The sequence below is a fragment of the Mesocricetus auratus genome, unplaced genomic scaffold (assembly GCF_017639785.1).
Source record: "Mesocricetus auratus isolate SY011 unplaced genomic scaffold, BCM_Maur_2.0 Super-Scaffold_100009, whole genome shotgun sequence".
NCBI lineage: Eukaryota > Metazoa > Chordata > Mammalia > Rodentia > Cricetidae > Mesocricetus > Mesocricetus auratus.
This window is the reverse complement of record NW_024429193.1, coordinates 13359811-13374765: the sequence shown is the minus strand read 5'-3', so window position 1 is coordinate 13374765 and position 14955 is coordinate 13359811. Positions and strand designations below refer to the sequence as shown.

At 39.8% G+C, this 14955-nt stretch overlaps 1 protein-coding gene across 4 annotated transcripts in view; it reads left to right on the top strand.

Annotated features, from left to right (window-relative positions):
* The window catches only part of Col24a1 (collagen type XXIV alpha 1 chain), a 261191-nt gene extending 247086 nt beyond the window's left edge, over window positions 1–14105 (top strand). For 2 of the 4 annotated variants that reach the window (XM_021233967.2, XM_040751646.1), the window contains exons 57-61: window positions 3113–3178; window positions 4341–4509; window positions 6557–6666; window positions 9681–9896; window positions 13858–14105. In XM_021233967.2, the coding sequence (XP_021089626.2) occupies window positions 3113–3178; window positions 4341–4509; window positions 6557–6666; window positions 9681–9896; window positions 13858–14004 (708 nt within the window). In that variant the 3' untranslated portion in view covers window positions 14005–14105. The other 2 variants (XM_021233968.2, XM_040751647.1) reach the window with 2 other exon arrangements.
* Window positions 14106–14955: the final 850 nt, after the last annotated feature.

Genomic DNA, 14955 nt, shown 5'->3' with positions numbered 1-14955 from the left:
TGACTGCTTGTTTTCCTGTATAGTGGCCACACACTCCTATTTCTCACATGTTTTGCAATAGTCATATTTTGGAATTCACAGGGAAAAATGGCCAGACTCCTTTTAATACCCAAATACACAAATGCTTCAGTTCCTTATGTAAATTGGCATAGCATTTGAATATAGCCTACAATCTACAAATTATCTACAAATGCTCCTATAACCTTTAAGTTATCTCCAAATTGCTCACAAAATACAACATAATAGGACTATTTATTGAACTATATTGTTTAGGTAACAATAATAAGAGAAGTCTGTATTTGTCCAGTACAGGTGAAATTTTTTATAATTTGATCATGTTTGTTAAACCTGCAGATACAGAATCATCAGACAGACAGAACCAAAGAAGACATTTTTCATAGTAGAATGTCACATCCCTAGACATATTCTTGCCCTCGACCTGAATTATTCTTGTTGCTTTCCATTGTTGTTGGCTGACATTTCTGAGCCATGTAATCTACATTCTTTGCTATGTGTGAACCCTGGAGTCACTTCTCAGCTTAGTGCTCAGCTAACTTCTAACAGAGATTTCCTACTAGGTTTTCTTAGGCACCAGGGATGATAAGGCTTCCACTTTTGCAAATGGGATTTGTGTGTAATTGTGGTACCATCCCAATGCTCAGCCAGGAAGTTGATAATTACATCTTAACCTTCATCTGCTCTCACAGAACCTCAAGATCAGCTGACAGCTTGGCACCGCTCGGGACTCTCTGAGCACATATGTAGTGCTAACATCGCCTAGAGTTTCAGATTCTGGAATGTGGTCAGAACCATTGAAGGTCTCTACCACATCACATCCTCTAGCTTTCCTTTGGAAACTTCTGGTTATCCCAGTGGTTGCTTCATTCTCTTCTGTTTTAGACAAAGTTAAAAAATTCACTGCATATACTTTTGGGAAATGTTCCCATGGATAACCTTACGTTGTACTGAATGACTGCTGGATTGGGTAGAATAAAGACGGTCCTAGATGTCTTCCAGGGTACCACCAGAAAGGCCAACTAATGACAGCGTTTAGGAAGTAAAACTCTGAAGTGACTTCAGTCTTGTTCTGTCCCTCCTGTGTCTATTTTGCAGGCTTTGACTTTGTCCAAACTCAAAATTGTAATAATTTAGCTTAAAAGTCCTTTGACTCCATTTGTAGTTCTAAAAGTGGACAGTGCCTAGTTGTATGAAATAGAATGACTGTTCTGATGGCCCAAGTCAAAACAATGATAGAAATAGTAAAAGGAAACAGCAAATGCACTGACTACAGAAACAAATGAGCTTTTACTTTCCATCATTAGCCTAAACATTAAATATGTGCAAAAGGCAGTAGCATACTAATGAGCTTGTTGTTTTGTAAAACAATGCATAAGAATACTTTAGTGATTCTATCATATAATAAATGTATTGTTATTTTAAGCAAGTAATGTGTCATTTGAAACTTTATGTTTACATTTCTATTTTGGTAAATGCCAAAGTTATAACTCATATAAGCAAAAGTCTTTTAAAGTACTCAATTATAATTCCATTTGGTTGGGTTTTGTGTCTTATGGTTTTGAAGATGGACCCCATGGCCTAATGTCTGCCTGGAGAGAGCTTTACACAGCCTCAGTCTCACTTAGTCACAGTGAAAGACCAAAGAGCCTTCTAATTCTGAAGAGTTTAAGAGCCACTGTGCTAGGTGTTCCAATAAGTACTTTCAATCCCACACCACGAGCCAGCGTGGTGGCATGCTCCAGTCATCCCAGTATTGAAGCGCTGAGGCAGGAGGATAGTGGGTTCAAAGACATCCTGAGTTACATAGCAAGACTTAGTCTCAGACTGTAGGATTGCTTAATCTGCAGAGGAAGTTCTTAGCCTAACCTTTCCTACTTCTTGGACAGGTCATGTCTCCTGGACTTCGTCCAAGGTTGTTATTTCTGCGTGGGAAGCTCTTCTCCCTTTCCCTAACCATTCTCGTTCTTTATTTCCTTTCAGACGCCACAGTCACAAGAAAATGTCCCCTCGCCAATGTCTTGCACTCCCCAGCTTTGCTTCCCAGTTTCTCGCAGCGCCCCATGCACTTTCTTCCATCGCACGTGTAACAGTTTCTAACTGTGTGGTTTCACGTCATTTGATCTGTGCTTGTTCCCTCTAGCATGAACCTCCATGGGAACAATACTCTTTCTTGCTTACAATTTTCTCCTCAACACTTATCAAAGTGTTTGGAAATACATGCATGCGGAATGAGTGAATTCTTTTCCAATATGAAAGCCACATGTGAAGACAATGGGGGTGGTGTTTATTGATTCTTCCATCATCTTGAATGGCTTTTCCAATTACCAACCACGACTTGAGAATGGACTGTTGATAGGCAGTTTCCATCCTATGGGCTTGAAAAAAAACGGTATCTCAGTATCATAATCTTTCTGAGATAAATTCAGATGGCTTGCCTCACTTGCACAGATGTGATTTCCAGAAGGCTGCTTCATTTCCAAGATATTATTTTTAATTATAAAAGACTATTACAAATGATCATACTGAGTTTTTCTTTTAAAATATCATTTTATTAAATGCAGGAACAGATTGAGTTTGTACTGTTAGTTCTTTTGGGGCTAATGGTACATTTTCCAACTTCAGAAATTGTTTTTAAGACCACAAAAGTATCAGATTGAGCTCTTGTGGTGACTACCTCAGGACAGCAGTATTTTATTCTACTTTCCTTCCAAGAATAGAACTGTTAAAAATTACTACAGTTATTTATTCTCTGGTGTGCAATTTATTATATGGGGGCATTGTGTTTCATTCTTCTTCCATTTGAGAGGTGATGTGTCATCCTTTCATACAGCAGGGACAAACAGCTTCCATCAGTAAGTTCCCAACCAGGTCCTGTTTGAAGGAGACCTGTGGGATCAGGATGAAGGTGATGTGATGTTTTTCATATAAAATAGCTAGGTATCATTTGCAAGATCTGTCTTCATAAGAGTTGAAGATCCCATTCATATCAATCTGGTAGCCTTTAACAGCAAGGTTCCCAGAACATAGTGAACACAGAGTCCTTTAGAACACTGTCTTGACCTTATTGTAATCTCAAGTGGTTTTGTTTTAACAGAGACAAATGGATATCAATGCTGCTATTCAAACCCTGATTGCATCAAATTCTGCCCTGCAGATGGAGGTAATATATCTGACTCTATTTATATTGGCAGCTTCAATATTCAAATTAAACAGAGGGATTTTTTTGGAAGCCAAAATGTGGCATTATCTCAAAGGTCATATTTGAAACAGAAAATCTGAAACTGTTTTCAAGTATAATAAAACAGAAATACATGCACAGGATGTTTCATAAGAAAAATATTTAAAGCAAACAAATTAGAACTTTTAAAAGGGATTTGGTACTGCCAGGAAGATAGTAAAGTAAAATTAACCATATTTCTTACAGTAGGGGTTGTCATGATCAGTCATTTCATCTCAGAAAGAAGGGGGAAAGCCCATTCTCCCCCTTTGCTGAATCTAGCCAATCATCTGTGCACATACATAAACAAGTGCATGTGTGTGTACTGTATTACACATAGAAAAGAGAACTTGGGAAGCTAAATATTAGCGTATGAGGAAGAGTCCATGCAGACAGGACATGAGTTATGAACGAAAAATACAAAGCCAGTTGTTTTTCTCATTTTCATTCTGTCATGCATTTTTCATTTTTGCACGGTGGATGAGTACATAAAAATGTGTCTGATAGGGCTCTGGAGATCACCCAGGGAGGGCCTCACCCTCCCTGGGGAGCGGGGTGGAGATTGGGGGGGTGGGAGGCGTGGGAGGAGAGGAAGGAGAGGGAGCTGGGATTGACATGTGAAGCAAGCTTGCTTCTAATCTAAGTTTAAAAAAAGAAAACAGTGTATCTGATAGTAAAAGCCTAAAATTCAATGTGAAGAGCCACAGCTTCAGGATGATTGTTCTAACTGTGCAGAAGATCACTAAGCTCAATAGTCTGGTTCTGAATGATGTCAGTGTATGGTTTTTGGTGGGTTTTTTGGCAAGAGTTTTACAGTAAAGTTTAAGATAGAATTTTAAACTCTGATTATTTTATATGGAGTTTTAAAGTCATGGTACAGTAGGCATAATAATTTTTTAGGTCTCTTCTCAACTGACAAGCTTAACTCTGGCTTTCTCTTGAGATCATGGACCAATAAGTGGATATCCATGCTTAGCTATGAAGATACATTTTCCCACACTATTCCCAGCTCTCCAAAAGCAGTTAGCATCGCAGTCTTGTTCTGCCTTGTCCAGATTGTTATTAGGGTTTTCCCGCTCACATGACTCTTCTGATGACTTGGCAGAGTTACCCGAATACTGAAGTGACTTTAATCAACCACAGTACAGAGATATTCAAAACCCTGACCTACCTTAGCAGTTTACTGAGCAGCATGAAGAACCCTCTTGGCACACGAGCTAACCCAGCACGGATCTGCAAGGATTTGCTCAGCTGTGAGTACAAGGTTTCTGATGGTAAGTTCTTCTCATCAGATTCTCATGTCTAACCTCATCATTTCAGAACATTTGAGATCTGCAGGGCATTCACTTCAGATCTCAGTCATTTTGATAAAACATCAGCAAAGGCCACTATAATGTCATCATAACTGAACTAGTCTTTGAGGAGGATAAACTTCTGAAATCACCTCACTTGTGTGTCCTTTTTCTCATACTTTGTATTGGCAAGGTAGCCGACCTTAGGGGTGACAGACAGGAACACATCTTAGTCCTTGGTAATTCAAAGCCATCAAAGTTGACAACATTTTTTTAAAAAATTGTAAATTCTCCTTCTACAGCACTCCCCAACAATGTGGTTTTATAGAATTTAAATATACCCCCAACTAGAATCAGCAAACATCAAAATAGAGTGGTTTATCCTCCTTAGAGTTTCTCATCCTGTTCAAGTACTTTGGTTGGGAGCATAAAAGTAGACTTAGAGAAAATCGTTAAGAAAATATTTTAAACCCAGAGCATCAATCACCACTTGAGTAAGAGAAACACTAACTGCCAAAAAGTTGTGTCATTTTGTTTTCATTTTTAGCTAGTCTATAATCACCTATATAACTGGACCTGTAAGAACAAGACAGTTGTGAGCCACCATGTAGGGGCTGGGGATCAAAGCAAGTGCTGTTAACCTCAGAGTCGTCTCTCTAGCCCAATTTTAGTATTTTTAATCATGAGTATTACCCACAAAGATATATTTTCTCCAGCTAGGTTGAAACCATTTCTATTTGAAATGAAATCTCCATTTTAAACTGTATAAAAATTCTTATAACAAAAATGTACATTAACTACAACTATAACACTAGTTGTGTAACTTCGGGTAATTCTCTGCTAGCTGACCTTTTCATTGAAAAGATTTACATTCATTTATTTTGGGTGGTACACACATGCCACAATGAGTATGTGGAGATCAGAGGACAACCTGCAGCAGTTGGCTCTCCCCTTCCACCATGTTGAGTCCCCAGAATCAAAACCAGGTCATGAGGCTCAGTGGTAAGCGCCTCTGCCCACTGAGCCATCTTGCAGTCAGTTCTTAACGGACACCTACTTATCCATAGTCCAAAGCACTGAACTCAGCCTACTTATCCATAGTCCAAAGCAGTGAACTCAGCCTACCTACTGTTTTGATTAAGATTATGAAATGCTTTTTAAATTGATAAGGTCTTAAAAATACAGTTCTGGGTAACAATTTTACATACTTGTAGCTTTCATTCATTAGCTAAATATGGATGTTTGCAATCAGCTATGTATTCTAGCAGATAAGACATGGCAGATATGTCGACATGTGTCAACACAGCTCTCATTTTAAGGGGAATAAAAGATGGTTTATTTGGGGGCCATTTTGAGTGGCCATGGCTCAGGTTACCCCAAATTCCACATCCCAATGTGGAAGCGGTTTTATGAAATACAGAACAAAGGAAGTCATAAATCAAGGCAAGTTAAAAATACACTGGTGAGCCGGGCGGTGGTGGCACACGCCTTTAATCCCAGCACTAGGGAGGCAGAGGCAGGCGGATCTCTGTGAGTTCGAGGCCGGGCTGGACCGACAGCCTCCAAAACAATACAGACAAACCCTGTCTCGTAAAACCAAAAAAAAAAAAAAAATACACTGGTGAGTGCGTCAGAGAGATGGCCACACTGAGAAGGGGAAGCTTTTGTATAGGCCCAGGACACCATCTGATGACACTCTTAGCTTTTGGGACAATAGAAGCTAATGGTCTGCTAAGTCAACAAATTCTAAAAGGTTTCTGTTTATTAGTCACAAGGTGGTAGTCCAGACACAGAGGTGGGCAAGCAATGGCTGGTCTAGGGAAGGCTAGACCTAGCCCAAGACTGGGTAATTAGCCTCTGGACCTGCAACATTCCAGTCTCTCCCCACAGGGAAATTCCCATCAGCCAATCAGTCTCTGCTGACACAGACTCTTTTCAGGACTTTCTGTTCTTAGATGTTACACTATATAAGTCCATGTAGCTTAGTATGAGGTTGAAGTAACCTTGTGTTTTTGTTATCAATTAACAGGGAAATACTGGATTGATCCAAATCTTGGGTGCTCTTCAGATGCCTTTGAGGTTTTCTGCAATTTTAGTGCTGGTGGACAGACATGTTTGTCTCCTGTTTCTGTGACAAAGGTGTGTACTGAATTTTAGAACATGTGCTTGTGAATTGTAGAGTATTAGTCAATGAGGACTTAAAAGAACTCTTTGTCTTCGTATAATTGTGAGATTTTAAGAATGAAATTAAAATGTGCCCATCACCCTTCATTCTCTAGCATATATGAGAAATAGTATCATTGTTAAAATATTTTTAGGGATTTATTTTTGTTATATGTAGAAGTGTTTGTCTCCGTGTATGTGTGTGCAACATGTACATGCCTGGTCCCTGGAGAGGTCAGAAGAGGACATCAGATCTCCTAGAACTGGAGTTATGAATGGTTGTGAGCCACCACCTGGGTGCTAGGAATTGAACCCAGGTCTTCCTCAATAGCATCAATTGCTCTTAACCACTGAGCCATCTCTCCAATTCTCATTGCTAAAAAAAAAATTAACAGCCGTAAATCTTGAAAGTTTGATTGTGTGTTTTATGATTGATTCGGTGTGATGTATTCCACGGATCTTGTTTCTTCAATACCTTAAAGCTTGACAGCTTGGTGTTGTGTTTTTAAACATGCACAGACCTTAGCAAACCTCCAATCAGTTGCACTGTTCTGATAACTGTCTATTACCTACAACTTTATTGAAAATTTTATCATCGTTAAAAGAATTTTGCTATGGAAGCTTGTTGGATTAGGATAATAGGCATAAAACAATCTCCCATAAACATTCACTGAATACTATTTAAAAGTTTTTAGACTAATTCTGTAAACACGCTATTTATAATGAATGTAGATTAGTTTCATACAACAGTGAGTTACAAGTATTTTAAAAACTCAAAGCCCAATTCTATTTATAGCATCTTTTTTTTTTTTTTTTGGTTTTACGAGACAGGGTTTCTCTGTATTGTTTTGGAGGCTGTCAGTCCAGCCTAGCCTCGAACTCACAGAGATCCGCCTGCCTCTGCCTCCCGAGTGGGATTAAAGGCGTGTGCCACCACCGCCTAGCTATTTATAACATCTTCAAATCAAAATTGCACTTCTTTATTTTTCTGATTTAACTGGCTTTGCGAATTTTCTCATTGGCAAAGAGTTAACACATATCTCCTATGTGTTCTGTCCATCTTAAGAAGGCGTAAAGGCATAGTGTGCAGCTGGTTTCTGTTGAGCTGATCTCCTTCACTGAGTGTGGTTTTATTGTTGATCTCAGTGGACATGCACCACTGTTCTCCATAACAGAGGACAGAGGACTGCTCCATCCTGGGGGATCGATGTACCTCTAAATGCAGAGCATCACAATAGGTCTCTGTATAAAAGATACATCCTGGGAGTTGCCTGGGGATTTTTACACAGACTTTTGTGAAAAGGAGATAAAAGAAGGGAAATATTGAACAAACAAGATAAGAGCAGTAAAGAATAATGTGCTAATTCCCCCCATGACTGAGTCAATTCTCTCATTGGAGGGTAGTAGAAAGACTAGAAATCAGTAATGTGTGTGGAGAGCACTCTGGAGAATGAAGCTGCAGACTACCAAAGGGCTTGCTACACTCTGAGGGCTAGCTAGAGTGTGGATAAATTGCCTTTGTCATTTTGTTTTTGTTTTGTTTTTGTGTTTTTAGTGTTTTGGTGTGAAAATGTATTAATGTTGAATAGTAAAACTAATAATACCATAATCAAAACAATATTGATATACACACCTTCCAAGAGAGTTACAATCAAGATTTTGAAAAATAACTTTACTGTCTAAGTTTCAGCGATTAGAAAATTGTCATAACCTACTGATTTAAGGCTCTTAGCAGCCCCATGAGGTGGGTGTGATACCCCCCTTTATCAACAAGGTGACCAAGGCTGGGGAAAGGTATATATATAACAAAATAAGGGAATTGAAAATTAAACTTTAACATTCCTAAGGAGTATGCTCCACATTTTTATCCCTATTCCTTAATTGTATATTACTCCATCCCTAGAGCTCTTCTTTTGTTGTTCTGACATTGATTCTTTTTCTGGTGTTTGTGAAACTAGGGTTCAAGTCAAGGCTAAGCAGGCACTCTACTGCCGCAATCTCCTTACAGTTTTTCTTTTTGTTGTCATTGCCTTGCCATCTTCCAGCATTGTTACCTCCTGATACTTTGGATGATTTGTAATTGGAGATCTAATATAAATTCCTTAACAGCAATTCCATACTCACATTGTATCTGGACTCCTCCCTGAATAAGTCTCAGATGATGGTGGTGATGGTGGTGGTGACAATGATGATGGTGGTGGTGGTGACAATGATGATGTTGATGATGATTATGATGATTATTATGCTGACAGTGATAATGACCATGGTGATGACGATGATGATGACGACGATGATGACGGTGGTAGTCGTGGTAGTCGTGGAGGTGTATGGGACTACAAAGACATTTACTTCCCTTTCCAAATGTGGGAATGTGTAGTTAGCCTTGCTAACTCCTGTTTTCCTCTGTACTGCTCATGTTATTAGTTAAGACTGGTTCATGCATTCACACCCTTAGTCAAGATTTCTTGCTGACTCACTGCAACTACTTTAGGATTTGACAAAAAATTAAAGTTATTCAACTAAATTGTTTTTCTAAACTTGTAACATATTTTATGAAAATAACACAAAAGTAATCTCAAATGAAGACTCTCGTAAAAAACATGCTAATCAAATAACAATTATTACTGCATTACAAGTAACACTATAAAATTATTTTATTATATTATTATATAATAGCCTAATGATATGCTGCAGCCAGTTTACACAGACTCTAAAAACACTGTTGTCAACATCCTTTCCTGGTCCATGCCCACTGGCATCAGCTTGGTAGTCTGACAGCAGTGTTCCAGAGGTCACATGATCATGCATACACAGCAGCAGCAGCAACTCCACCAACACCAACATCAATACCACCACCAGGAATACATGATTAATCCTCTGCCGGAATTCCACCTATTGGCATTTAAATTCCAGATTTCTCAGGCTGCCCTCCCTTAAGTTTCCCTATATCACCATGTGTTATAATGTGACTCTTGTCTCTATGACACTAGTTGGAGTTTGGAGTTGGCAAAGTGCAGATGAACTTTCTTCATTTGCTGAGCTCAGAAGCCACCCACATGATCACCGTTCACTGTCAAAGCACCCCAAGGTGGACAAACACACAGGCAGATGGCCCAGGAGTGCCTATTAGTTTCAAAGGATGGAATGGTCAGATTTTTGAAGAAAATACTCTACTTGAACCTAAAGTCCTCTCAGATGACTGCAAGGTAAGAGAATGACATTTTTAGAAATGTGACTTAAAATGATAAGAATGGGGCTTTCCTTACAAACTGAAACTACAGAAGGGTGCTAAGTTTTAAGGTCCCTGGCATACCTACATTTCCCACAAACAACCATTGTCTATCTGTGTCTACCTATTTAGATATGCATATTATCAATTTTGTTATGTTAATAAGTTATTCAAGGATTTTGATTTTGTTTTGTTTTTTTGAGACAGGGTCTCTCCATGTAGTCCTGGGTATCCTGGACCTTGCTATATAGCCCAGGTTGGCCTTGAACTCAAAGTTCCCCCTGACCCTGCCTCCCATGTGCCACTATGCCCAGCTTATCTATGTTTTTAATGCCTTTGTAAAAGATTTATTCTAAAAGATTTTTTTACAAACACAAATGTTTTGCCTGCATATATGTATGTGCACCAGATTTGTGACTGGTGCCTTATGAGGTCAGATGATGGCACTGAATCACCTGTCACTGGAGTTACAGATGGTTGTGAGCCACCATGTGGGTGCTAAGAACCAAACCTGAATCCTCTGTAAGAGAGTCAAGTGTCCCTGACCACTGAGCGGCCTCTCCAGCCCCTTATTTTTAATTATGTGTATGTGTGTATATCTTTCTGTGTTTGTGTATGCCACATATATGTGAGTACCATGGAAGCTACAAGGGGGTGTTAGATCCTCTAGAGCTGTAGTGATCTGTCGGATGTGGGTGCTCTTAACTGATGAATCATCTCTCCAATCCCTATTTATGGAATTTTATGTGTAAAGTAAATGTTAACACAGATGTTGATCCTCAGATGAAATAGTTATATCTGGATAGATGAATGAAATGATTGGTAGCTCAACTGATCAATAAATTGATATAGCAAGCACATAAATATAACTATTTCATATTTTGTGTTCTATATCTTATTGCTACATGTAAGACAAGTCATGGAGTTGTTACTTTATTTGGTTCTGCTAAATCTTATACAATTAAATATGAATGCTATTGTGGATTGGCTGGACCTCTTGGTATTTGATTTTTAGTTCACTTTTTTCTACTGAAATGAAGTAATAGATACTATGACAACCTTAATTACATATACAACTAATTTTTCATTAATTATTTTAAGTAGCATTGTTTCCTGCCTTACAATATAATTAAGTCTGTGATTTAACATCTCTTGCCATTTCTTGGAGACCATTTTTTCTACATTTCTTTTCATAGGTAAATGGTCAAAAGCAGATTGCTCTTATTCTCTCTATTTAAAGAGAACACTATTCCTAACAAATTCATGTAACTTTTAGCTCTTCCCAGAAATTTTCTGAGTAGTGGCTCATTAGCACGTCCAAAATACAATCTGAGCATCAGACAGCTGAGCAACAGTCAAGCCCCAACCTGCATTTCTAGACTGGACTTTCATTGGCTGGTACTCCATTCTATGGCCAAATGGATCTATTTATACAATAATAATAATAATAATAATCCTATTATTTATGCTGTGACTTGCCCCTGCTGTACAGTCTCCGTCTGTATGCTGTGTCTTGTCCTTGCTGTACGCAGTCTCCGTCTGTATGCTGTGTCTTGTCCTTGCTGTACGCAGTCTCCGTCTGTATGCTGTGTCTTGTCCTTGCTGTACGCAGTCTCCGTCTGTATGCTGTGTCTTGTCCTTGCTGTACGCAGTCTCCGTCTGTATGCTGTGTCTTGTCCTTGCTGTACGCAGTCTCCGTCTGTATGCTGTGTCTTGTCCTTGCTGTACGCAGTCTCCGTCTGTATGCTGTGTCTTGTCCTTGCTGTACGCAGTCTCCGTCTGTATGCTGTGTCTTGCCGCTGCTATACGTAGTCTCCGTCTGTATGCTGTGTCTTGCCCTTGCCTTACACGATCTTACCTCATTTATGTCTGTTCTCCGCAGTCAGACGGCTAAGCTGTTTACTTCAAAGGTCAGAGCTGAGTTAGTCACCTTTGTATTTCCCAAGCGCTGTAATAAAATTACAAGCGACAGCTCATTCAGCTGTGCCTAATGTTCAACAACAGCACATTCAGTGTCTGCCCGATGGGTTAGTGAACGAATCTAACGGCTGCATTATGCTCAGTGTCTGCCTGGCAGGTCGGTGTCTTTCCAGCAGTTAGGCCTGGTTATCCCACCAGCCTTATGACACTGAACAACCGGTTTCCTGGTGAACGCCAATGGCCTTGGCTTTAACATGAAGATATCAGCTTAAAGAGTCACTAAAGAGCCTCCAAAGTTTAGAATTCTGACCATGACAAGACTATGAGCAAGTAAACTGACTTCTGAATAAAAAGCTCTGTAAATTTAGGCAACCATGTTAAATATTTAACATAGGACATTTTATAATGGGTTTTGAGCATATCATTTATCATAAACAGCCGAGGCTGCAGTAATATAAGAAGCAGAAGACTTAGAAAGAACAAAGAAGAAGGCCATTCAAATGGAAAACCACAGAAGAGGGGGAGGAAAAGGGACCTAAGATGATTCGATATGATTATCCTTTAACTGCTTCTAATTAAGGCAATTCTAGGTATTTGCTACCTAATATCCAAAGACTGTGATAATTAATCTTCTTTTACCCAGGGAAAGGGAACTGGCAAGATGGCTCAATGGGTAAAAACTTTGATGCCAAGCATGATAACCCAAGTTCAGTCATCATCGGGACCCGTGTGGTAGAAGGACAGAACCAACTCTCATTGGTTTTCCACTAACTTAACACACCATACACACATACACACACACATACACACACACATACACACACACATACACACACATACACACACATACACACACATACACACACATACACACACACACATACACACACACACACACATACACACACACACACTGGAAAAAGGAAGAGAGGGGGCTGACCCTTATTAGGAAAACTATAGCCTCTTAACTCACATCTCTACCATGATCATAGATGTCGCATTAACCTCAGGCAGTAAAATTCAGAAGACAGAGCTATAGCAAAGGAAGGAAGCATAGTGTTCTAGCTTCTTTCCTGGTGCTGTAATAATAAAACCCTGGCACAGGCAACTTATGGGAGGAAAAGTTTACTGTGGGTCAGAGCTGCTCACATAGCATCCACAGTATCAATGAATGCATGCATGCTAGCGCCCAGCTAACTTCCTCCATTCATATATAGCCCGGGATCCCCTGTCTCAGAAATGTTGCACCCACTGTGGGCAGGTCTTCCCACTATACTTAATGTAATCAAGATAATCCCCCACTAACATGATCAGAGGCCAGTCTCTGTTTCTGTCAAGTTGGCAATTAACACAACCACCGTGGGTCTGGTACTGTGGTTTGGATCTGTAACCTCAATCACACAGAAGATAAAGGCAGAGGATCATGTGTTCAAGCCCTGCCTTGTCTACAGAGTGAGCTCAAAGCCAGCCTGAGCAGTTTAATGAGATCTTGTCTTTAAGTATTAAAAAGGAGGTGCTGGGCTAGCACGGTGCTGGGTTAGCATGCTAGGTAGCTCATCAGTTTTACCAGTATGAAAAAAGTCTTGAGGTGTAGCCCAGTGACAGAATGCTCACCTAACAAGTGAAAGGACTTAGCTTTAATCCCCATGAGGTAGAGGGGGGGCAGAGAAGAAGGGGAAGAAGATGGGGCAAGGGAAAAGAGGAAAAAGGAAGCATTAGCCTAGACTTCCAATTTTTGACTGACAGTAATTATTACCGTTGACTTAACATTGTTCTAAATGTTTCTATTCTCTTTATACTCAAACTGGCCTCAAACACACCATGTACTCCAGGCAGTCCTCAAACTGATTTCCCTTGACTTGGCTGCTGATATTCTCCAGGACGAAGCACAAGAGCTAACATCACTGTCTCTCTAAACCTTGGAAAGACTCCACATTATCTATGAAGGGCACTGCTTGTTGGGAATGAGTGTTTGGAGAAGCAGTTACATATGAAAGCATTTTGCTCTTCTTTTACAGATTCAGGATGGCAGCTGGCACAAGGCAAAATTCCTTTTTCACACCCAAAATCCTGACCAGCTTCCTGTGATCGAAGTCCAAAACCTTCCTCATCTCAGAACTGAGAGAAAGCACTACGTTGAAAGCGGTTCCCTGTGCTTTCTCTGAAGCCTCTGCAGTAGTGCAGCAGCCATGCTGTGGGTCAGGTGATTGGTGCAGAGGGAGAAATACAGACAGAGAAGCATGTCATTATGAAATGTGGGGGAGGGAGGGAGGGAAGACAGTGGCTAAATCTCAAGAAATCTCAGGAAGAAAAGATTTCCTCCCAAGGAGAGACGGCGTTTTTAAAGAACTATGATCGATAGTGTATTTAATGCTCTTAATTTTTTTTTACTGATCTGAGTTTTTGTAAAGACTTCCCTGAAAACGCATAAACCAGGAATCCTTGAGGGTGCCCTATGCTTTCGCCCGGTTAGACAGCTGGAGCTGCGGGGCACCGTGGAGCAGTACTGGATAGTGCTCTGACGGTGCCACGTTTCTGTCTAGAACTTGCAAGCCAGTCTGTGGCTCCTTCTCTCCCCCAACACTAAGCTGTATTCAGGTCCCCCATGGGCATAGAATCTTAGCCGGTCTACACTACCTCTTCCATGTCGCCTTTTTGTGTTGCCTGGTGCTGTTTCTCAAAACATGGTGCTGTGGCTATTTTTTCTTTCTTCATCTTCGTCATTAAGAGTGTATGTACTGGTTACATCAGAATATGTCTTAATTGTTAATATTTGTTTCCACTTGTTTGGCCTCATGCTTATTAACGAGTAAAGCTATTTATGCAAAGTCCTTACTTTATTTTAAAATTCTCCTCATGCACATGGAATCAAAGGCAGCATGTCATAACTCCTGTGTATATGCAAGAGAATTGGGGTGTTCCTTTTGTCTTTTGTTTTCTTCTTTAAATTGCTGTAAAAAGTTCCTTTTGGCCTCCTATAATCTGGTGGTAAGTTTGGTTTAGAAACTGGGGTTTATGATATACTGTTTTACAACTCCAAGATCATCTGGAATGATATTTTGTATATATATATATATATATAAATACTGTGTAAAGTTTTTAATTCAGCCAAACTT